A 25,098-nucleotide genomic window follows, 5' to 3' on the forward strand; every position below is an offset into this window, starting at 1 on the left:
TGTGACTATGGCCAAGGAGGGGCTCAGAACCGTTATGGCATGAGCAATAAAGAGGCACAACCTGATTTCATCATCTTAAACTGGAAAAGAAACACATACTTATTACATATTATAGTCCTTTGAAGCTATGATGCCAAGTATAAAGTACGTTTGGGTTTAGGACCTGTGATGATCCTCACTATAAAATAAACAAGAAAAACCAAAACACAAATTAGAAGAAAAAAAAAAGAAAAAAAAAGAACGAAAGAATTGGTATTCTTATTTTACAAATGAATTATATGAGGCTAAGAGAATGTTAACAGTTAACCCAAAGTGACACATTTAGCAGAGCTAGGACTCATTCCCAGGTCTCGAGTCCAAATACTGTGCTTTCCACAGGATACTAGTGATCCCCATCTAGCCAACTGTGCACTAGGGGCAACCTAGACTGATGGATATTTTAGTGGGTGGGTGCAGATGGGAAGCCTAAGTTGGGGAGGCCTGGAGCCGCCCCAATGCTCCAAAGCATATTACCACCAGAAGACTTTTGCTTTTATCAGTGAAGCAGAGTGCAGTTAAAGTGCTTTTGCTACTCTACCCAAGAAACAAGAACTCTTCATTTCTTGTCCTTTCTTAGAGGAGGTCAAGCAACATAGGGTGATACAAATGCTCACTTAGTGTGTAAAGACTTGGGGTCCCAGGTCAGAAAAAAAGGTCCAAATGTCGTTAATACAATATAAAGTTTTCATGAAGACCATAAGATAAAGTGTTTTTTTGGAAAGAACTAATGTCATGGAGCAAGGCTTGATTTATTTATTTATTTATTTATTTTTATTTCTGAGGAAAATACAACCTTAGCTAGAGAAGTAAAGTGTATACTGGCAACATTGTTTTTCCAACCTTCTCTACCCTACACAGGCTACCACTACTTCCTCTTCTCTCTCTCCTCCTTTGGAGTTCTCAAGAAACCAAACAGGTGGAGAGCCTCAGAGTTTCAAAGGAGGACAGAAGTATAAAATTTTCAAGCATAAGAAGGTACTTGAATCTTGATTATTTCTTTAGGGAAGGATAATTCATTCCAGGAAATGGCTGAGACAGTAGAGTCCTACTCACTTAAGAAAAGGCAAGATACGTGGTATTAGGAACTGGAAGGGGGTAGTTCTCTTTTACAGTCATTGTGATCATGGGCATCAGACTCATTGTTCACACTGAAGTGCAAGGAGCATCCACCAAATGATAACCATGGGCCAAGAGGAACCACCGGTATGGATGATGATGTAGATTGTGACCCAGCTGAATGGTGGGTAAGATTGATCACGCATTCACACACCGCCTCCAACCAAAGTTGCTACACATGCATCCTATGGGAAAGGAAAAGACACCTATACCATATAGTACATACAGTTTATATATTGGAATTCTGTCAAAGGCTAAAGAAAAAGACTACCTTGAAAATCCCTATACTATATATACTATCTTCCCTTTCTGTGAACAATAGCACCAAGTACAATTGAGAAAATTCCATCAAAATTACTTAAAAGAGATGTTTAAAATCAAAGTAAAGTCATCCTGAATCAAGCCCTAAAATACAGACTGATTACTGATATTAAAGGAATTTGCTGTAATTCACCACTGCATCTTAGTGAGATGCATGATAGCATCTGTTAAATAATTATGAAGCAGCTGGGTAGGAAAAATACTAGAAATTCATGACAATGAAGATAGTTTGTTAGAAGCCAAATCAATATATAAATAATATTTTTAATACAGCATCTATTAATAGGGCTTTAAGTAGTTTATATATGGCATCAGACAAGAAGGATATGTTTTTATAAATAGTGCCTGGCCCAGCAAAGAGCTACTAAGGATATTCACTTAACCTTATTGTAATATTTATTTTTGTAGAGACACAGATGCTAAATGACCGTCTTATGTTCAGCATTTTTCAATGGTTGAAGCCAGATTTTTACAAAACCCAAAGCAAATTCTTTAGGGAACTACTAAGGCAGTATAACAATTCATAATTAATAATTAATGAGTTAATATTAGTAAAGTTATTAGAATAACTCCTGGCATGTAGAAGCACTATATAAATGCTTGGTAAAATAAAAATAAATACCATAGCCATATTAGGGGCACTTCATTATGTACAGCTCACTATTGCTTTGGCATGATTTTGATGTACAGTATGCAATGTACCATGTCCAATAAATTAGGCATAACCCTTTCAGCCTCGTTTTTTTCCACTCATGATAACATAGCAAAATGTAAATGAGTGATTTAGTTTACCAAATATTTATTAAACACTTATTATGTACCAGGCACTGTTCTGAGGACTGGAGATGTAGTAAGCAATCAAACACAAGATCCTACTTAGATGGAAGACCACCTTCAAATAGGGAAAGAATATAATCTGGCGACATTTAACCAGGATAATTTCAGACATTGATATGTATCCTGAAAAAGAACAAATGACCTATTAGAATAGTGATGGGAGGTTGAAGTTACCAGTAGCATCAAAACAACTTTATAAAATAATTCCTTTTGGAAAATAGAAGCCAGCTAATTTCTCATATCTCGCTTCTAATCATTTTGGTCACAACCCAAAATGTAAACACTTCATCCATTCTCTCAAGCATCGTACCATACTATGCATCTTTCTCATAGTTTGCACTCCCCATCTCTCTCCATTCCATGGTAGGCACACCCTTCTGTCACTTTAACTTTGCACAAGAGAACATGCCTCCTCCCTCTCCTTACCATATGTCAAAGATAGTTGTCCTTGAGACCACTGCCTTACGTGTGGAGTTTGCCCAGATATACTGCACATTTGTCCAGTTCCTACATATCGCCAAGGCCTAGACATCAGGCTATGCTTTGTTCATATATTTTATTTTCTCCATACTATGATGTTTTGACATTTGAAAAGCAAACCTTTCTGACTGGGGAGAGACTGCTCCTTCCAGGGCTAGCCCAAGGTAGTAAAGGGCTCAGCCTGGATTACGCCTTTGATATGCAAACTAACAAACTCAGTGTCATACCTCCTCTGTCTAGCTCCAGCACTTCAGAAGGCAATATTCCTCTGTCTTAATCATCCTGGAGCCGGGTACCAGGCAACTAAGGACTCCACTACAGCTTAGAGTCCCCTGAAATTATTCAAGTCAGCCAATTCTTATTGTTTACTCTGCCCTGCCTTGCCTTTCCTGCAGAAACTCAAATAGCCTAGGCTCTCCCCTAGCTCATGCCGCTTCTTCCTTCTGACAGACACTGGTGCTTCTTCATACAGCCCTGCTTGGTGTGCCCTGCCTCCAGTTTCTAGGACTTACAGTATAATAAACTTTGTTTTCCAGAGCCTCTGGTGGATGCACATGACTGACCATCAATCACATAGGAAAATACAGAATACATTGCTACCCTCCTAGATTCATACTGCCCTTTCCGACCATTTATTTTCCACTGTTTTGTGAAAACAACTCTTACTTTAAAGTCTATTTTGTCCAATTACAGAACTCCTTATCTCTCCTTATTTGTTATCCCTTACCTGTCCTTCTTTTCCCTGTATTTAAATTTGTATTTATCACCTGGCCCAGTCTTCCTTTCCATCCCAAATGGTGCTAATTTCCTGAGTGATTTCAATGTCTTTACAGGTGATGTATTCATCATCCCAGCCGCACAATACTATGTACTCCTCGATTTAAATGACATTCATTTTCAGGCCATTTCAGCCACATACACATAAGATTATATCTTAGATCTTGTTATCAAAAGAAAGTATTCTTCTTTTGAAATATAAAACCTCAATTATCAATTCTCTGTTTGTAACTTACTATCTTTATATCTTTTTCACTCTTACACTCACTGTCTGTTACCTGTCTTCATGAAGTTTTCTAATACTTTGCCCAAAATTTCTCCCAATTTACCAGTCTCTGCTCATTTTCATTATCTTATTCAAACTCAAATGTTAACCATAATTTTAAGCATTCCCTTACCAATACTCACAACTAATTTATCCCTTGATCTTTAGCTGAATCCAATATAGAAAACACCTACTCTATATTCCTCATCTGAGAAAGTTACACAATTGTGAGTAAGGTGTCCCCTCAAAGTTGTGATTGACAACCTCGCTAGGTCTCATGCTGCCCAGCCCTGCCTGTGTGTGACCCTACTCATCTGTCTGCTCCAATTTCTATATCATCAGAGTCCAAAATTCTCCCGCCTCTTTCAAGTCCCCAGTCCTATTACCTATTTTCATTCTTCCCATCCTTCACAGTTAATACCCCTGTCCCCCTATCTACATAGATAATTTATTTCTTCTGCATCTATCCTTCTCTTATCCTAATTCAGGATTTCTAATTGACCTCTATGTCTTTACACTGACCTCACTGCCCTAGTTTCGCCCACCTTCAATCCAGTTTCCACACAACCGCATGACAATGATTACATTTCAAAAAAGAAAACTGATAGCCCTGTTTTAAATCCTTCAGTTACCACCTTCAGGATAAAATCCAATATTCTTACAATGCTGGACCTCTCTTTCAAGACTCATTGTTTTGCCTCTGCGTTCACGTCCCTCTGCTTCAATCCAGGAAGCCTTTGGTCTAGCTGAACTAACATGGTTCCATTATCCTGTTCTTACCATGTTGTTTTGTTTTTCTCTTCTTTATACACACTACTCCTTGAGCTTTGTCAACAGGTGAACTCCTACTCATCTTTCAACACTGTCCACAAGGCAGTCTTCACTGATCCCCACCCACCCTTTCCAAATGGCTCAGGCATCTGTCCTGCGCATTCCATGTCACAAACATTAACACATTTGCTCTCAATGATCTCTACTTGTCTGCCACCCCTCTACACGGGAGAGTGCCTTTTGAGCAAAACCAATTTCATCTTTGGTCTCCAGGACCTACTGTGGTGTGAAAGAGAATGATTATTTAACAATTAACGATCACAATTTTTATATGAACAAAACTTTCACCTGTTTATTTATACATATTATACTATCATCTTATATTGCTACACATTTCTTGAACCTTTCCTGTAAAACACCCACCTGAGAAAAACTTTACAAATTAATACATATCTTCATTTCAAATTTAGTTTGCTTCAAAAAATGATAGTGAAAATAAGAAATATTAACTTAGCGGTTTTATCTCCACTATTTAACAACCACTCTTTTACCAGTCATTAAATTGTCTTATATATTTGGTTTCTCTGAAACAAACTATTAACCTTATGTCATTCTTGTTAAATTGAAATAATAATACAGCCTTTTTTTTTTTTTTTTTTTTTTTTTACAATTATGGGTGGTGGTGAGTGTTAGTCTGTGTGTGTTTGGAACAGGGAAAGGTAGGGAGGGTCAAGACAAATGAACCAATAGAGCAGAATTACCACTGTGATGTTCAATACAATAGTGTCTAACCAGATGTGTCTATTTTAATTTAAATGAAGTAAAATAAAAAATTTAGTTATTTAGTCACGATAGCCATATTTCCCATGCTCAATAGCCACATGTGGCCAGTGGCTACCATACTGGACAGGACAGAACATTTCTATCATTGCAGAAATTTTTATAGGACAGTGCTGCTCTAGCTAAACTAAATTCCATACCACAAATGGATAGGTATCTATGGAGACATAAACCGAGATAAAATTAAGTCCTAGGCTTTTTCACACTTGACACATCTGCAAGTAAAATAAATAAAATCATTTTTGTAAAATTAGTAGTGTCATCCCTAATTGTAAACAGCCAAATTCTTCAAGCAGATATCTGTAAGCTTTTTATGGAAAACACTTGACATTACAGATTCAGAGGTTAATTCTCCCATCAGTGCACGCATAAATCTTCTATAAATGCTAATGGAAGAATTTTAATGACAGTTACTCTAAGATCAACACAGGAACAATTTCTGTACTTTGGAAAACTATTTTCTCTCCATTCTGATTTACTTAACTTGAAATTATGCTTAGCATTTACATAACTTTAAGTTCTGATTTATAATTAAATAAAATCCCTTGTTAATGGCTTAACCCTCGATCTATTTTTCTTTTGTAGTCCAAAATTTGGAGCATTGTAGGATACATTGAGATGTTCTCCTGAAAATGCATTCAACAGTTTAATAATTCCACTTAAATTTCATTTGTTTAATTAGCTTTCTGGCTTTCAGTCCCTATAATGAATATGATAAGCTATACAAAACATTCCTGACAGAAAGCAAAGCTCTTTCTCTACAAAATGGGGTCCACAGGGGTGATGAAGAGAAATATTGCCTTTCTCTGAAGTTCAGTTTTGACCTGGCTCTCCCTTCCCATCTGTACTGCATCTTGGTTATCACAGACTTACCCTAAGAAAGATGATGAGAACTCATAAGAACAAAAATAGTAATAATTTATTTCAAAATGAATTTAAAAAACTATAACAAAAAATTTAGGAGAAGGTAAAGATCAGCTCAATAGTCATGTGCTTTTTTTAGGAAAATGATTCTCTGATGGAAAAGAAAAAAAGCCACCCCTGAGCCTGTGGGCACTAAACAGAAATGTAGCTCTGAAGATTTTTTCAACAAAATAGTTGAAAAGAAAATGCATGTTCCTTTTGTTGTTATATTTCAGTTTCTTATTATTTTTATTTTTTCAGATTTTTTTTTAATCGTTCCTTTGATCAAACTTTCAAAGATGGGTTGATGTCCCAGCGGCATTTGCACACGGAAGAGAGATAATTTATATTTCTTATACTAGGCTTCCTTCTAATATAACACCAGATCTTCAAAGATCCTCAAAATCTTTCAAAATTACTTGGTTTCACTTCCCAAGAGTTGAAAGGACAGGCAAAATTCTGGCATGACAGCATGAGGAGCTCTGTGCATCCACATTCCCAGCAACACTGGTAAAAATTATTTAAAAAAGTAATAATTTCTCTGGAAAATGTCCTAAGGGCATGCAGCAAATGAAGAAATGTTTATTTTTAAAAATTTACTAAAATTTGCTAAAAACAATGAGAGTCTATGATAGTTAATCCAAGACGACACGCACACTACTCTCTTCCAGCTCAGTGAGACAGAAATTCTATTCCAGATTGATGCAGCCAAAAACACAGAGCTCCTCTCTTTGCAGCTCCCAGTAAGAGGGTAATCTTCCCAGGAGGGGCAGGATGTCATCATTTGTCATCCTGCCTTCAGCTCCTAGTTGCTGAGACTGTTCTGGTCAAGTTCAGTTAAGGTGGGAGCTCTCTTCTTCCAACCAGTCCCCACTCATGGAATGAAGCCTCTAGCTTCGGAATGGCAGCATAGAGCAATGGGGCCCTAACTGCCTTTGACCCAGACCATAAGGCTGTAGGTACATCCTGGAAAAGAAAGTCAGGGAGCCCTGAAGCTGCTGACCCACAGCTAGATGTCAGCATCTAAGGCAGGATGTCACTCCAACAGAAGTGCACCATTGTCTGTAACCCCAGCTCCAGAGATTCCGCCTGGGGGGAGAAGCAGGCCATAAAATAGGTAGCTCCTAATTTCTTCCCAAAAGAACCAACTTCATTTGTAACAGAACAGAGAGAAGTTCAAGTCTAAGGAAACTCTCTAAGAAATAGTGAAAGTTCTGGAGAAAGGCAATGGAAAAAACAGTGGTACATCAATTAAAGATTTAGATTAAGCTGTAGGCTGGCTAGTTTACAGGAGAGGACTGGGGAAAGAGACAACTGGGAGGAGCCCTCCTGGGGTCTGCAGATACTGAGAACTGTTCCTTCGAAGGAGCCTGAATTTGACTGCATTAGCCTGTAGAGCAATTATGTCCCAGTGTATTGTTGAAAAATAGAACTATTAGCCAACAATTAGTGGCAAATAACAGCTGGGTGTGACCAAGGAAAGAAACAGACAGAGAGAGGCCTGACACCTAGGATGACTGTAGGCATACACAGGCTTCCCTCCCCTGAAGAGCAGTGTCAAAGGCTTAATGTTGTGTAGTAGAGGGAGGAGAACTGGTTTCACTACATAATCCAGCCCTTCACTAAGCAAATAACAATAACAAACCCAGGGCAATTATAATAGAAAGAGATTGGTAGATTGGAAGCACACCACCCAGAGTTTCTAGAATATATGTATTTGAAACGACAAGTTTCCAACAAAACAATTCTGATATACACAAAACCCAGGAAAGTATGACCCATATATTGGAAACAAAGAGACAACAGAAACTGTGAGAATGACCAGATGTTGGATTTAGTACAACAGACTTCAAAGTAGCCATTGTAAGTATGTTCAAAGAACTAAAGGAAATCATGATTAAAGGAAGGTATGATGGCATTGTCACATTAAATAAAGAATAGCAGTGAAGAGATAGAAATTATAATAAAATGAAATGTAGATATCCTTTAATTATGTGTATCAAACTGTATGAAATATTATTGATGTCAACATTATCCCCATTTTGCAAAAACAGGAGTTCCAGGAAAACTCAGTCATGCTAAATCTCTGTGTTCTTGCATAATATTTTTGCAGGAGGTGCAGACATAGTTTTATTTTACATTTTGCTTTTGGCATTTTGTTCTGAAATCTACCCTTTCAGTGAACTTAAGGACAAGTGTTAAAGTATACAATTATCTTTTGGCTTTTACTGATGCTTTCCAGTGATCCGAAACTCTTTCGTGCAAGCATGCAGCCTAGTGCATATCTTTATTATTGCATGTGTTTTATTATAGGTAGTTATCTATGTATGTAACTGCCACACTTATGACTGGGCTCTTTAGAACAGAGACAGCATTTTATTCATCTCTGCATCCTCGCAGCCCAGCATGACACCTGGCCCACAATAGGTCCTCAATACACGCTTGTTTGATGGGTGAAATAAAATTTACCCTTTCACTTTTGCAAACGTAGTACTTTGATCATATTAAACACCGTAGTAATTTAGAAGAGCATACTATTTGGCATTCTAAAATGCAAAGGGAATCACATCTTCCCCCTTGCTGAAACATCCTGCTTTTGTTCCCTTTGCTCTGTAAAATAAAGTCCAATCCCTTCAGCATGCATAAGAGACCCTTGTTGATCTGTCCCTTGCCTGGTTTCCTCTCACTCCTGCCTCTCCATGGGTCTGGAGTGAGCATGCCCCACCAACTGTCACTCACACTCATCCACTTCACATTCATCCTATTCTTTAGCAGGACTGGCTGCTTATCCTTTGCTTAACCAACTGCATTGTTTCCTTCATTTACAATGATAACACAAATAACGATAGCTCCTTTTCATGTTGTCCTAAGTCTACACTAAACATTTTACTTATTTTTTTTTCATTTGAACTCTCATCACATTTTCCATATCCCTAGCATTTAACTCAGGGCATGCACCTAGTAAATAGTACATATATGTTGATGACTAAATGAAGAATCAGTAGCAATAATGATGTACTATGGAAAACTATTTTCTCTCCATTCTGATTTACTTAACTTAAAATTATGCTTAACAGTTGCATAACTTTAAGTTTTGATTTATAATTAAATAAAATCCTTTGTTAATGGCTTAACCCTAAAATCTATTTTTCTTTTGTAGCCCAAAATTTGGAGTGGTGTAGAATACATTCAGATGTTTTACTGAAAATGCATTCAACAGTTTAATAATTCCAATTAAATTTCATTTGTTTAATTAGCTTTCTGGTTTTCAGTCCCTATAATGAATATGATAAGCTACACAAAACATTCCTGATAGAAAGCAAAGCTCTTTCTCTACAAAATGGTGTCCACATGGGTGACAAAGAGAAATGTTGCTTTTCTCTGAAATTCAGTTTTGACCTAGCTCTCCCTTCCTATCTGTACTGCATCTTGGTCATCACAGACTTAACCTACTCATTTTATGAGTAAGTAAATTGAGTTAAAGAGAGATTAAATAATTTGTAAAACCCCACACAATTTAGTCAGTTGCAGAAATCAGGATCATCTTTCTTCCCTTTTCTGGTCGGAAACTATTTTTCTTTTAAAACCCAGGTATTGGTATTTTCAGGAAAATCTTTTCTGACCACCCCATATCCCACTCCCTCCACTCCTCTCAATAAAATGAATCATCCTCTTACAGATGTGACTTATTTCCAACCTTAAAGGCTTGCACTTAGCAGAGTATCGTATTATCATGTGTTGAATGTCTCCTCCCTTTTCCTGATGTTCCTAGAACACAGATCTTTATCTTTTTCATTTCTTCATTCTCAGTGCTTAATGCATAATTGGTGCTCACAACTATCTGCTACATTTGGTTGAAAAGTCAATATTAAGACTGTGTTAAACTATTAACTTAAACTGATACTTCATTTTTATAATCATACTATTACTATAACCAAATATAATTTTAAAAATCATACAAATCCAATGAACCCTTTTACTGTACATGCCTTTTTCTGAGGAAACCATATATTGACTCATGCCTCAGTTCTTTGGGATCTGCCTTTCTTCTAAGCACTCAACTGAAACTGCCTTCTAGAAAGCCTCCAGCGACTCCAAGTCAATGGCTCCTTTCACTTTTCCTTCTCCCCTACCTCTTAAAATGATCCACACTTCAAAATGATTTATCACCTGTCTTTCTTGTACTCTGGGATAGTTTCTCTGTATTTTCTGGCTGGGGTCTGTTGGCTGGTAGCTTCCTGTCTGGCCTCCTGTGGACACTCTACAGATGACTCCTTCTTTCTTCCCGTCTTTCTCTTCGATGTTGGCCTCACATTTCCCCCTGCCAGCCAGGCATAACTAACTGACCGTCTAGCACCTGAAACTCCATATCTCAAAACAGGCTGGCACTACTCCTGCCCTGGCAAAGGCCCTGGACCTCTCCCCGGGGAAGGCTCTCTCGACCTCCTGTCTCTTACATCCTCAAACCACCCCATGTAGGGCTGCGACCTCCATCTTCCTGCCCAAGGCTCATGACCACTGCATTAGTCTCCTGCTCATATCCTTCCGTGGTTCTCTATGGTCAGAGACACAAACCAAGCAGCACATCAGGACTGGAACTGGACAATATCCTTTCTGACTAGCTTTTATGCACCCCGTAGTCCATCCAAACCCATGGTTATTTGCTCACAGATCACTTTGGTGCCCTCTTACTTTTATGACTATATTCTCTTTCTTTTTACCTCCTTAAACTTTTCTCATCATAACTATCTTTATTCTTTGAGTTCATACAAATGTTCTTTCCCCCATGACGCCTTCTTTAATTCCCTACCTTATGTTTTCATATAACGTTTTTGAACATAAGAATTGACATTCATATATTTTTATCTTTTATTTTTGTTTATGTGGTAGCTCCTTTCAGAAGCAATTCTGTAGCCCCACCATCCCTGGCAGGGCACCCTGCCTATACAAGAACTGAGGAATAATTGATAACTTGGACGATTGTGACCCAGAGACAATTTCTCCAATACTAGTTTTGTTGAATTATTTCAGCATTGTAGAGGCACCTATGGTGAGAAAGTTAATACCAAGAATATCTTAGTTAATAAAATGTAGAAACAAACATCACAGGTTCATTTTGGTTTCTAAAAATTTGTTTTAAGCAGGGGAGGGATGACTAGGTGGAGCACAGAGGATTTTTAAGGGCAGTGAAAACATTCTCTATGACACCATAATGATGGATACATATCAATATACATTTGTCCAAATCCATAGACTATACAACACCAAGACTAAGCCCTAAGGTAAACTATGGACTTCAGGTAATTATGAATTATTGATATAGGTTCATCAATTGTAACAAATGCATACTCTGGTGGGGGGTGTTAATAATGGGGGAGGCTCTGCATGTGTGGGGGCAAGGGGTATATGGAAAATTTCTATAACTTCCACTTAATTTTGCTGTGAACTTAAAACTGCTCTAAAAAAGTCAAGTCTTAAAAATATTGTCTTAAACACCAAAGTGAAACCAATTAAAAACCACTTAATTTTCTTTACATTAAGTTTGCACATTTGAGAATCACAACAAAGACCTCATAAACCCCCAATTTTCTCTTTTACCAGCTGGCTATGATGCTATCCTCCTCAATCACCATATTGGAAATTCACTTTGTTTTACTCACTGCAATTTTTGTTTTCAATTGAAATATATTGGGAACATAACATTGTGTAAATTTAAGGTGTACAACATGTTAATTTGATACACATTTATATATTGTAATATGATTGCCATTATAGCAATAATTAGCACCTCCATCGTGTCACATAATTATCGTTGCTTTTCAGTGGTTGGAATAATTAAGATCTAGTCTCTTGGCAAGTTTGATAATTATAATACAAAATTGTTGCCTATATTCACTATCCTAGGACTTATTTACTACTCATTGCAAGTTTGCACCCTTGAACTACATCTGTCGCATCTCCCCACCCTTTATCCCCTGGTAACCATCATTCTGCTCTCTGTACTTATGAGTTAGTTTTTTTCAGATTCCACATGTAAGTGATATCATAGAGCATTTATCTTTCTCTGTCTAACAGTCTCACTTAGTATAACGTCCTCATGGTCCATTTATGTTGCTGCAAATGGCAATATATCCTTCTTTCTTATAGCTGAATAATATTCCATTGTGTCTCTGTGTATACACACACACACACAGTGCCTAAAAAAAAGGGTGTACACATTTCAAGAAAGGAAAAAAACTATTAAAATTACGCTGGTGGTAACCACTTTGAGCACCTCTTGTAATTGCAGACGTCAAACGTGACTTGTATTCATCTTTTGTTATTGGTATATATTGAGTATTACAATTTTAATACAGTTTTTCCTTTCTTAAAATGTGTATACATTTTTTGGCACCCTCTGTATCTATGTATTAGGTTGGTGCAAAAGTAATTGCGGTTTAAAAAGTTAAAAATAATTGCAAAAACTGCAATACCTTTGCACCAACCTAATGTGTGTGTGTGTGTGTGTGTGTGTGTGTGAGTGTGAGTGTGTGTGTGTGTGTGTGTGTGTATATATGGTATATATACATATATATATACCATTTATATATATAATTGTATTTATTCATCCATGTATTTATCTATTCATCATGGAATTGTCCACTTTTCCTCTAGAAATTCAGAGGATAAGAGGGTCTTGTTTCATTTTGTTTTTTTCCCCTTGCTGAGGTGATCAATATAGGTATTATGAAGGAAATGACATTTGAACTGGACAATGGACAGACTCCAGAAGGGTCCAGAAAATTTTCACAAGCAGAAATTGCAAGGTATCCTAGGATTTATTTCTGAGTACATGTTATACATTCACAGAAATAGGGCCTAGAATAAGTACCTATAAAATGCTTCTGGAATGTGTTATGTGCTACTGATTTATGGAAAATAGGTATAAATAAAAGGAAATAAGGAAGGAAAAAGGACAAAGTGGAAGGGAAGGAAAGTAGTATTTACTAGTTGAAATAAATTAATATGCTTCTCCAAATTGCCAATCTCAGTAAGTAATTTGTAGGTTATTAAAAATGGATATTCAACTTGCCAAACAAATATTTATGAATTGAGAACAATTTTGCAGGATTCAGCTAAGCCCCAAATTCTGGAGCCAATTACAAACACCACGGCAATTCCATTTATTAGGTACTTATCTGAAAAAATTAAGTATTATTATCCCTATTTTACCAAGGAAGTTTTGAGACTTAAAAGGTAAAGACATACTCACAGTCACAGAGCTGATAAGTGCTGCTTCCTGATCAGGAAATAGCTATGAGGCATAAAATAGCAGCTGGGGGATCTCAACATCAAGTCAAATTTGTTGCTACTCATTTTCAGGCCCTACCCTATGATCTCAACTTATATTGTAGTGGTTGAAATGAGAGCTAAACTATTTGGGGTGTAAATCCAAATTCTAGAAATTCCTAGGGTAGCCATATTCGTAACGTCTTTGGGTCTTAGTTTTCCCATCTATAAAAATGGGAATAATATCTATGTAACTTTGCTAACAATTGTCACCCAATAAACTCTTATTTAAAAAAAAAGAAAAGAAAAAATATGGGAATAATAACAGAGCCTAATTTCATTGGGTTATTAAGATTAGTTCTTACAATGGTGCCTGGCAACAAATCTTACCTTTCATTATTGTTTCTTGGGACCAAGTATATGACCTAATTTTTTAAAAATTCTGCCATCCAAGTTATCTTCTTGACCCCAACCAACCCCAAGATCTCCATTTCAAATATATATTTTAAAAATGTTAATAGCAAAGATATAGACAATTGCTTTTAGGGATATACTTTACGACTCAGCAAATATTTAATATTAATGAAAATAATATAAACTATTATATTAAGACAAATTAAAATGTATAGATCTCTGTCTCTGATATTAATTTTTCTTCTTTTATTCTTTCCCCAAATTTGAGTTAATATTGAGATGCTTCAATGAGTCCTGGTAATACCAATGATTTGAGCAAAACAAATATTTGTATCAGAAGTGTCACTGCACATATTTGCTATTTATCAAGGAACTAGTCACTCATTCTGTGTTTCCCCGAAAATAAGACCTAGCCAGACCATCAGCTCTAACGCATCTTTAGGAGGAAAAATTAATATAAGACCCAGCCTTTTTTCACTATAATATAAGACTGGGTCTTATATAATATAATTAATATAATATAATATAATATATTGTAATATAATACAATACCAAGTCTTATATTAATTTTTGCTCCAAAAGACGCATTAGAGCTGATGGCCCGGCTAGGTCTTATTTTCAGGGAAACACGGTTGTATTAGATCTTGGCTTCTCTGAATAGTTTGCCCATCATAGTCACCATATGGCCCATAGAGATGACTAGTCTTACACAGCATCAGCCAGTGTGGGTGTGGTGAAAACACATGGGCTACAGAGTCAGGAGTCCTGGGTTCCACACCAGGCTCTATCACTTAACAAATTGTATAATTAACAACATCAGTCAAATAACATAATCCACAAGATTGTATGCCCTTATATTTAAAGGAGGTTGGTAATTACACTCGCTCTCCTTACCACACTGAGTTCGTTTGAGTTATGAATATGAAATCATTACACAAGTGTTCATTTTTAGAATTGACATGACATCGCGGTATCAGAACCAATACATCCTGTATCCTGTAGCTGTTAGTTTCCTTCACACCCTCCATCATTTACCTACTCAACTCCCAACTCTGCCCAGTGAACATTCTAAAATTTCTTAAACCTTTCCATCCCTACTACCACCTCACTAAGGCAGGACCTCATCTTATAAGAGCGGCCTCTTCTCTTTTTACACCATTTAAAGCCATCTTGTAACAGAGATGCCACAATGATTTACCCCTAAACACAATGTGACCATCTTATTTTCCTTTCCTACATCCTAAAGTGTATCCCTGTCAACTACAGAATGAAGTACAAGTTTTAGAAGGATATTCAGCCGCCCTAGTCCGACACCCTGAACTACCTCTCCAGACTTAATCTCTCACCACTTCCATCCTCAGCATTTATAGGCTTTACCTTAATGCTGTTTATTAAGAATTTCCTAATCTCTTTTGCCAAGTGGTTATCTTAACCATTAAAAATTAACTTGGAACTTTCCAAGGCATGGTTAGAAGGCCTTGAAGGTACTCCCACATACAAATTAATTTCCATACTATAATACACTTATTTACTTAATGTGTCCATCTTTTTGACTAAAATGTGAGTTCTTAATGAGAGACCCTTTTTTTCCCCTTTGTTCTAGCACCCAGGACCATGCCTAGCACATATTAGGCACATTTGTTGAATATATACATTGCTGCTACCCTGAAAAAGATCTGGACCAACATCTCCATATAACACTAAGAAGCTAGCCACTGAAAAATCATCAAGTTAAAACAATAATGAGCTGGAATGTCCACAAAAGAAAGACCAACATAGTACTGTTCCAAAAATGAATCCATTTCACTTATGTTTGAAAGGCAATCTCATTACACCTAAATTATTTCAGAGAGATATTTTGAATAATGTGCTTCCATTCATCATATTCAAATGAAATTACATAGCAATTATTAATAGTAATTATGATAAATATTTTACATACTTTAATTTGAATGATAATAAACATTTTGGTAAAAATTTAAAGTAAAGATTAGTCGAATAAATGTCACATAGACCACATTGGGAGAAAAAAATATTACTTAAATAAAGTGAAGATTGAAGAGCCTTGGGAACTTAGCCAAAAACCAAATATGCAGTAACCACAGTGACACATCAACCTTCAAACAGTAATGACCCTCTTAGCACAGTTATTGCTTGAAATAGTATTCTTTTGGGAGATTGATTCAGACTATTTTACTATACTAAGTAAAATGCAGCTGCATCACAAATACTAAAAGAAAAAGAGAAAACTAAAAAGAAACAAAAATGATACAGTATTTTAGAGTTAGGTATTTCCCTCCATTAGAGTTCTAGCTTTGTTTTTATTCTCACTTATTAATAATTTTAAACATATTTATACCCAGATTTGTGAATTCTTAGCCGTTCTTTTTCTATTAGTCCCTTGACACTTCCTCACAAGTCTTATTTTCCAAGACTTAATCAATATTTCTACTTTTTTTCTGAGCTCTTATGTTACTCTTTGTCCTCTAAAGATGTGGCCATCTGCAAGTAAAACATAAATAGCACCTAAACTCTTTCAATGCAATATATTTATTCTTTAGATTGATTAATATGATTCCCAGCTAAGCTAGTGAGTTAATTTGCATAACAATAAGCAGTCAATAAATGGCATAGTCCGGCACAGATATTCTTATTAAACATTTCTATTAGTGTTTAGTTTTTTAAATGCTTTATAATCAGTTTTGTTTGATATTTTTGATAATGAAATTGTGAAATAAATCAATACCAAACTCACAGGAATCTAAGCTTGTCAGAGATACTATATAATTCAGCTTTTATATTCCTCCAAGGTAAAGGAGAGGCTAGCCTAAAACCTAATGGAAGAAATTGGTAGTAGCATCACTATAAATTTGCACAGAAGTGATGGAACAATTCTAAGGGCTACAAAAGGTAGCCACGACTGAACAAATGAGTGCTAAACTTTTAGTATGAAGTTCACCTGATAGGCTTGGGGTAAGACAAGTATTTATCCAAAGCTAGGAACCCTAGAGCACTCTGCGTATGGATTCAGATTGCAAGAAGAATCCCTGAAACAAAATTGCAGACATTGTCTCCTTCACAATTAAAATGATTCAGGTTTCCTACCCACACTCTACAACTGTCTCCAATCCAATTTCCCACTAATTCTGTTTGTTTTTCTTCTGCCATGTGGTGAATCCAATTTTTAGAATGAACTCTCTTAACCATTGCCCAAGTTTACATCTAGGTCACTTCACCTAAGAATTATTCCATTTAACCACTTATATCAGTTTTGAAATGCCCTACACTTTGGCTTCTAAAATATCTCTTTTTATTATCTGGTTGTCTTCATTTTTCCCCTTTAATGCTTTTTGCTCCACAAACCCCTTTTTATGCCACTTGCCCCTGATGGGCTGGTATTCTGCAGGATGATATATTTTAACTCTCTTCTCTCCTCAGTCTTTATTCTGAGGTCATCTTATCAACCACAATACTTCTCTAGAATGTTTCAAATGTTTCTTTCTCCAACTGGATGTTTCTTCAGAGCTGACACATAAGTTCCCCCAATGCCTATTGAACATATCCAATGGATACCGTATAGGCACCACAAACTTTACCTGTCAAAAACTGCTTCAAATGTTTTTTTCATTCCAGATCTTGTTAAACTGCATAATCATCCACTCAGGCAACAGGCCAAAAATCCTGGAGTCATTCTAGAATGCTCTCTATCTTCAAAATATTTGAGAAACTCCTATGTACCAGATATTAAGCCAGGTGCTGGACATACTGTAGTAAGCAAATAAGCGTCACTCTTATACTCATTGAATTTACATCCTATTGGGATGTATAGAGGTAAAGAGTTTATTCTTATTGTGCTCTATGTGAAAGACATCCCTAGGAGTTTGGCAACAATCCATGGAGCTTTGTATGGTGGTCCTACAAATAAAATGTCAAAAGACAAAAGTAACATGTTCATCTTTCTTTTTTTCAATATCCCAGCATTATTTTCTTTCTGGATTGCCACAAATGCTCTCGAACCAGTTTTCATCTTTTTTTTCCTAATCCCTATCTTATTCATCCACTATAATGTTGCCAGAAAAATGTTGCTAAAATTCCAAGATGACCACAACCTTATCATGCTAAACTCTACCTCTAGGATACAATCCAGAATCTTTAAATTGGCCCACAAAGTCTTTATCAATGGAGCCTCTTTATACTCCATTCCTCCACACGTATTTTCTGCTGTGGCCATGCTAAGCTCCTTGCAAATCTCCATGCCAACTATGCTCTCTCATGGCTCTATACCTCAAAACGTGCTCTATCATATATAATCCTCCACATCTGAATAACTTCTACTTGTCTTTACATTCATGCCTGGCATCAATCTCTGGATAAAGTCTTCCCTAAGAATCACTGTAGTCCCTTGGGTGCCCCACCTCTGCACTCTCATTTCACTCGGCTATATGTCCATCATACTACTTATGAAATCAGATTGTAATCACAAATTTGCCTCTTTCCTGATAGATAACTTTTTGAGGGGCAGGGACTCTGCTTTATTTATTTCCATATTTTTGCTTCCCACAACAGCACCTTGCATGCAGGAGTCTCTCAGTAAATATTTGGTGAATAAATCAATTGGTGGCAAATAGTCTGTCTTGCATAACATCAGGTTCTTCCTCAAATACCATGTTCCCTACCAATGGTTCCCTACCATATGAGATCAACTCATGTTCCATCTGTATTCTAGGCCCTTCACAGTGTCTAACAGGAGACCCCTTCTGAAAAAAAAAATAGCAATATCTTATATTTCCTACAAAGTTCAAGGCTCACTTCCTCTAAGAAGCCCTCTTTAGTAGTTCAATAGAAATAATATTTTCTCACTTTGAACGATCAATATTTTAACACAGGAGTAGATCTTTGCCAATACTTTGCCTAAGAAACTTCTCTGCATATATGTATGTTCTTAGCCAAAACTATTTATCAAGGGGGCCTTATGAATAAAGACTCTTCTCTGTGTTATCTCTGCTAACTACTCCATTGGTACGAGGGTGACAGGTATTTAATATGTCCTTTTTGAAGGAGTGAATAAACAGTCTCTCCCTAGTGTGCTACCAAAACGGTTCTTGAAACAGGGCCCGGTTGGCACCCCCATAGTAAAGTCCTCTCTCAGTACGGCCTCACCTTTATTTGACTTACCTATAGCTTAACAATAGATCAACCCCCTGTGGCTGGAGCTCAGAATGTTCCCTGTGCCACCCAGTTCCCTGTTTTAGAAAATTACCCTGAAACTTATTATTAATATCTTTAGGCTTATTGATCACAATCTCTATGGTCTAGCATTCTTTTCTGGCTAATGACATCATTGTTCCTGGGTTCCTGACTCCACCAGAGAATCATGTGGCCAGATGGAAGACTCCATGCAGACCCCCAAAATTATCACTAGCCTCTGGAGGAACGCCTAGATTTTCCTTTAAATACCCCACGCTGGACTGTGAGCATTCAGGCAGTTTTTAGAGGTGTTAGCTAGCTGCCTTCTCAGACCACTGGTCCTCTGATAAATGCTTATTCTGTGACCCACGTCCTGTGTTGGTCTATTGGCCAACACATGAGCCCCGGATTTGTTTGGCCTCCGGTTTCATTCTCACAAGTTCAATTATTTCCTATGTTCATCTTATTTGATATCTCAGCATTGTCCATCCGAGCTGACCACTCTTTCTTGAAAAGTGGACTTATACTCAGCTTCCACACACTATACCCTTCTGACCTTCTGATTTTATTTCTGTCTCTCTGGCTACTCCTCAGTCGGTTGTGGAAGCTATTCTTCCTTTATCAAACCATTAAACTTTCAGTTTCTCAGAGTTGCCTCCTTCTCCCCAGGCCCATTTCTCATCTTATTCCTCACATACAGCCCAAACTGTGTTTTTTATAGCTCCATTTTAATAGAGGTAGAAATGTAACTTCCTTCTGTTTGATGTATGCTAGAACGTGTTTTAATGAACATCGTTCCTATAGTAATAATAAACAAGGAGATAAAGAGCAAACCACTGGATAATTTTAGAAAAATATTTGACAGATACATAGCGTAACATTTTATGATTGTTTAGATTTTATAAAGACAGGATTAGTGGATGGCAGGAAAACTTGAGGGTTATTTTGTTCTGTAAAAAGTATTACAGTGATCCAGATTCTGTTAGTGAATATAAGTCATTTGTGATGTGTGACGTGGCTTTAAGCTATTGAAGAGAATATTTGCACATTTACCACAGCATAAGTTATAACGGCCTCCCTCAGGCAGAAGTGCTTAAGTGTCTGATAATGTCTAGTGACTTGCTTAAAGAGTATAAAACAACACACCCTCAGGCAAGTAAGAGGATTTAAATAGAGTCAATTTAGGAAGCATGGTGCCTCAGCAAATTCAGAAATTAATTCAGATTAAGACATTGTGTTTTCAGGATCTCTGTCAAAAGACCAGTTCTACAAATCTAATTTAAATATGAGGACTGAGAGTGTGTGTGTGTGTGGGGGGGGGGGGGGGTGTCAAAAATGTATATTCTATAAAAGTCCTCATGTGTTCAAAAGTATACCTTCAAAAATTATACAGCAACACCAGTGTGCATTATTTCAAACTAGTAGCAATGTGAGCTTAATTTTTAAAGAACAAATCAATTGGGAATGGGGAAGATTGTCACTTATTCTAATATAAAGAATCTAGAAATTTAGATAATATGTCTGAAACATGTTTCTGTCTTTTGTATTACACAGTTTATGATAAATTACTTGTTCAAGTAGCTATTTAATCCATGCGTTTCATCTAGAACACTGACACATTTCTCTTATGTACGTGAAATAAATTACTGACCAAATTTCTCAGGTCTTTAAAGCAAACTTGAGAATTTAATTGAAACTTTATTACTACATAGAGCTATCCAATCTAGGAGAAACAAGATAGTGATTTTTTTATAGTTGAAAATTGTGTTCTGAGAGCTATACTTTCACATCTAAGCTCAACAAACTCCCAGAGACAGATCATAAGATTATATAAACAAGAAACATTAAATCACGTGATTCCACATATAAAAACACCAACAGTTTTGCCTGAGACATGATTCATTTAGCTCACTGTTATTCCTGAAATGTATTGTTTATATTATATGGACACATGGTATCTATGGTTGTAAGTTTCCTGTACTGTATAATTGGAATTCATTTAAAATGTTTAGTGACAATAATCTTCATCTCTTGTATAAATATGTATTTCTTTGTGACCTTTTAAAAATTCCCTAAAAATTGTAATGTGACCTTACCTTGCTTCCATTTTCTGTTGCCTCTCGTTCCATCTTGATGTCAGAAATTAGAAGATTCTTATATTTGTTTTTCCCATTACTGCTGTGGTCATCTATTCTGTATTCCGAAGTCAGCTGTGCTGAAAGGGGACTGTCACTCAGGTTCAGTGGCTGCTCGTCCTGCTCCAGCCCAGTTTTGCCATCACCATTGGAATCACCGATCTCCCTGCTGTGTGTTCCCCCTGAAGCAACTGAACTGTGCCCCAGAGTCTCATTGCCATTAAAGCTCTCTGCAGCGGAATCATCTGTTGGAAAGAAAAATTTATATTTTAATTAATGTGCTATTCAGTTTCTATTTCAACTAGCATTCATTGAGCTCGTATTATGTGCATTGTGCTAATTTTACATATATGTGTAACTTATTCTTAGCAATACATTCGTGAAGCAGTCATTGTTATTTTTAATCTAGTGGGCACATTTAGGCACAAGAAGAAGTAAACAAAAGAAGAAGAAAAAAATAGAAAAGCATTTTAAGCTCAAATGCAATCTCAAAAAGTAAATTTAAACAAAGAGAGTAAGATAATTTTCATTTTTCCAGTAAGAATACCCAGGTTTGGTAAAAATGTTCTGATTAAAGCATCATCTATCCTGCGATTGGGTATATAGTGGTTCAAGCTTTGTGAGTGTTTAATTGCATCTAGAACATTAGAAGTGCTCACAAACTTTTCTCCAGCCATTACATGTCTGGACTTTGAAAGTCTAAGGAGTTTAATCATTGTGTGTATTTCTGTGCAGGTGAGAAGAAATTTATACCAGTGTTGTTTATAACAGCAAAAATGTATCAGTGATATATATTAAGAAGAAGAAGAAGAAGAAGAAGAAGAAGAAGAAGAAGAAGAAGAAGAAGAAGAAGAAGAAGAAGAAGAAGAAGAAGAAGAAGAAGAAGAAGAAGGAGAAGAAAAAGGAGGAAGAAGAGGAGGAGGAGGAGGAGTGGCTTAATACATGTGGCAATGATTAGAATATTTTGGAGTTATTAACATTCCATTTTAAAGATATGGAAAATGTGAGTCATGAAGCATTAAATGGAAAAATCTAGCTACAAAAGAGTGTGGTCAATATGATCCCCATTTTGTGAAAAGAAAACACATAAACACAGAGGGAAAAGGCTGAAAAGATATAATCTAAAATGTTAATATTGATTTCTTCTTAACTGTATGGCACTGGATTTTCTAATATTCTTAATTATCTACAATATATATAATTTTCCAATAACAAAAATAAGATACTATAGAAAAAAGCAAAACAGAAAAGAAGTGGAAGAAGCAGAGTTAATTAAAATTTTCTGGCTTTAAAATAAATAATTTGTTTAGCAAATAGTATATTAATGACATTTTAATGAGAGCAAGAAACAAGTTTATATAAAAATATCAAACTCTATTTCTCTTAATTTCATCTTTACACACATAAGAATTTGCTATTAATTTTAAATGATTACAAAGGACAAAAATGTTAAATTGTTTCCTTTAGCTAAAAGCTATTGATGAAACCAAATAAATAAGAGTAAGCAAGAGTAACAATATTCAGTATTTGGATTTTTGTTTGATTTCTGAGTATTTTCAAGTATGCTTTATTTTTGCAGGCGGGGGCAATGAAATATTTAATGCCTTCTAATCAATTAAATTCATGAAAATAATATTTAAATTCCTAAGTAGTATAACTCACCTGTTCGTTTATTTATTCAAAATTTATTGAGTGCCTACACTTGGCCTAAAGGGGGTTAAATATTTGGTCTATAGAGAGTCTGCCTTCAATAAGTTCACAGATAACTAAAAGAGACATAATTTAAAATGAAGAACAAAATAAAGCAATGATCCAAAGCAAGGGATAAAGATATCACAAATGTTTTCCAAAAGATAGTGTCATACAACTGAATTCCAAAAGATGGGTAGGCCTTAACCAGGTGAAGAAATTGGACAAGAGCATTTTCCCCCCAGAAGTCAACAGATGCAAATTCACAGAGGGAAGAATATGCAGGGCTGAGCACAAAGGAGAAAGTAAAGAAAGAGAAACCTAGAAAGGGAGGAAGAGAATGCCAGGGAAAGTGTTTTGCATATCAGAGAGCTTGGATTGTACCTAGAGAACAAACAGGAGCAATTTCAAGTTATTGTGGAAAGTGATGTTAACAAAATTATGTGTTAAAGAGATTACTGTATTTTGCCGTGTGTAATGTGCTCCCATGTATTATATAATGCGCACCCATGTTTTCGGCCCAAACTTCCAGGGAAATAAATCTTTCGTTTTAATTTTTTAATAATTCAAGTTTTTATTTGTTTACATTTAGGTACCTGTTTTTTTAATTATAAAGAAATTTTAGCATTTATTTTTTAACGTATTATGGTACAAGAAATTTTATATAACAAATAATTACAAAACACAAGAACAGATACAAGGTACAAGAAATTTTGTGTAATGGTAACAAATTTAGGATATTTATTCATCATAGAAGGCCAAAACCTCTTCGTTGTTGCAAGTTCATCGTAAGTTCAACAAAACTGATTATCATATTACAGGGTATTATTTTGCATATGGATATTGTTACTGATTTCTAGAGTTACACTTTTAACTCATAAGCATAAATAAAATAATTAAAAACATGTATATAGATACAGAATTAATACTACCCATGTATAATGCTCATCCTTATTTTTCCCTCACAAATTTGGCAAAAATTATACACAGCAAAATACGGTACTCAGACTCTGATGAGAATGGTATGAAGACAACAAAATGGAAGCTGAGGAGACCAGTTAAGAGATCTATAAGTCATCTAAGTCAGCACTGTTTAAAGCCCAACCTAAGGCAGCAAGAGTGAAGAAAAGGGGACTAGAAAAATCATAAGCATAGAATAGGTAAGACTGGTAGTGGGATAGTAAAGGGTTGAGGACGAAGCAAGGTCTCTTGCTCCAGAGCATCAATGTTTAATTTTAAATCAAATAATATTTTAAAACAATTTTTCTAAACTTATTTTGAGAAAAAGTTAACGTGTTCAAAGATTCTACTATCAAATCACTGTTTGAAAGGTAGCCATTCAAGAAAAGACTTTATGTGGAGAGAAACATACATAAGAGAATTTAGAAAACTGGCCATAAATAATATGACACGGCTGTTTTTATAGCTATTAGGTTGAGAAATCAAAAATCTCCTTTTAACAGTGAAATATGTAATGTTTTTGAAATACAGAATTAGGGAATGATATGTATATAATGATATGCATGTATACACACATATGTAATTTGGAAAACTGTGCATGTTCTTTTATGCTAAGTCAAATCCTTATGTTAAAATATGAAAGGTCATTTCAGATTATTTTAAGTTACTTCTTTCCAAGCAAGTTCAAAGGTAAGTATCATTGACATATTCATGTTCAATTACCTAATCCATGAAGAAAAATGTGATGTACCATTTTCTAGTAAAATTCTTTTAAAAAGGTTAAACATGTCACGAAAGAAACTTTTTATCAATGTGGTAAAAGAATGAATAACCCTAAATAAATATTACATTTTAAAATCAAATCTACATTAGCATAAAATAAATCCAGTACCTAGCATAGTTTAAACATGCTAGGGTGGCGGGACGGCTCAGTTGATTAGAACACAAGCTCTCAACAATGGAGTGGCAGGTTCGATTCACACATGGGCCAGTGAGCTGTGACTTCCACAACTAGACTGAAAGCAACAAGCTGCCCCTGAGCTGCCAGAGGGGCAGCCAGATGGCACAGTTGGTTAGAGCGAGCTCTCAAAAACA

The 25,098-nt window shown here is 35.9% G+C and overlaps 1 protein-coding gene across 6 annotated transcripts in view; it reads right to left on the reverse strand.

Annotated features, from left to right (window-relative positions):
- Positions 1-25,098, reverse strand: part of NOL4 (nucleolar protein 4) — a 304,984-nt gene that overhangs the window by 117,548 nt on the left and 162,338 nt on the right. For all 6 annotated transcript variants that reach the window (XM_033087854.1, XM_033087852.1, XM_033087857.1 and 3 more), the window contains exon 6: positions 21,316-21,599. In XM_033087854.1, coding sequence (XP_032943745.1) covers positions 21,316-21,599 — 284 coding nt within the window. The remainder of the gene's footprint in view (positions 1-21,315; positions 21,600-25,098) is intronic.

This window comes from Rhinolophus ferrumequinum, chromosome 19, assembly GCF_004115265.2.
Source record: "Rhinolophus ferrumequinum isolate MPI-CBG mRhiFer1 chromosome 19, mRhiFer1_v1.p, whole genome shotgun sequence".
In the NCBI taxonomy this organism is placed as follows: Eukaryota; Metazoa; Chordata; class Mammalia; order Chiroptera; family Rhinolophidae; genus Rhinolophus; species Rhinolophus ferrumequinum.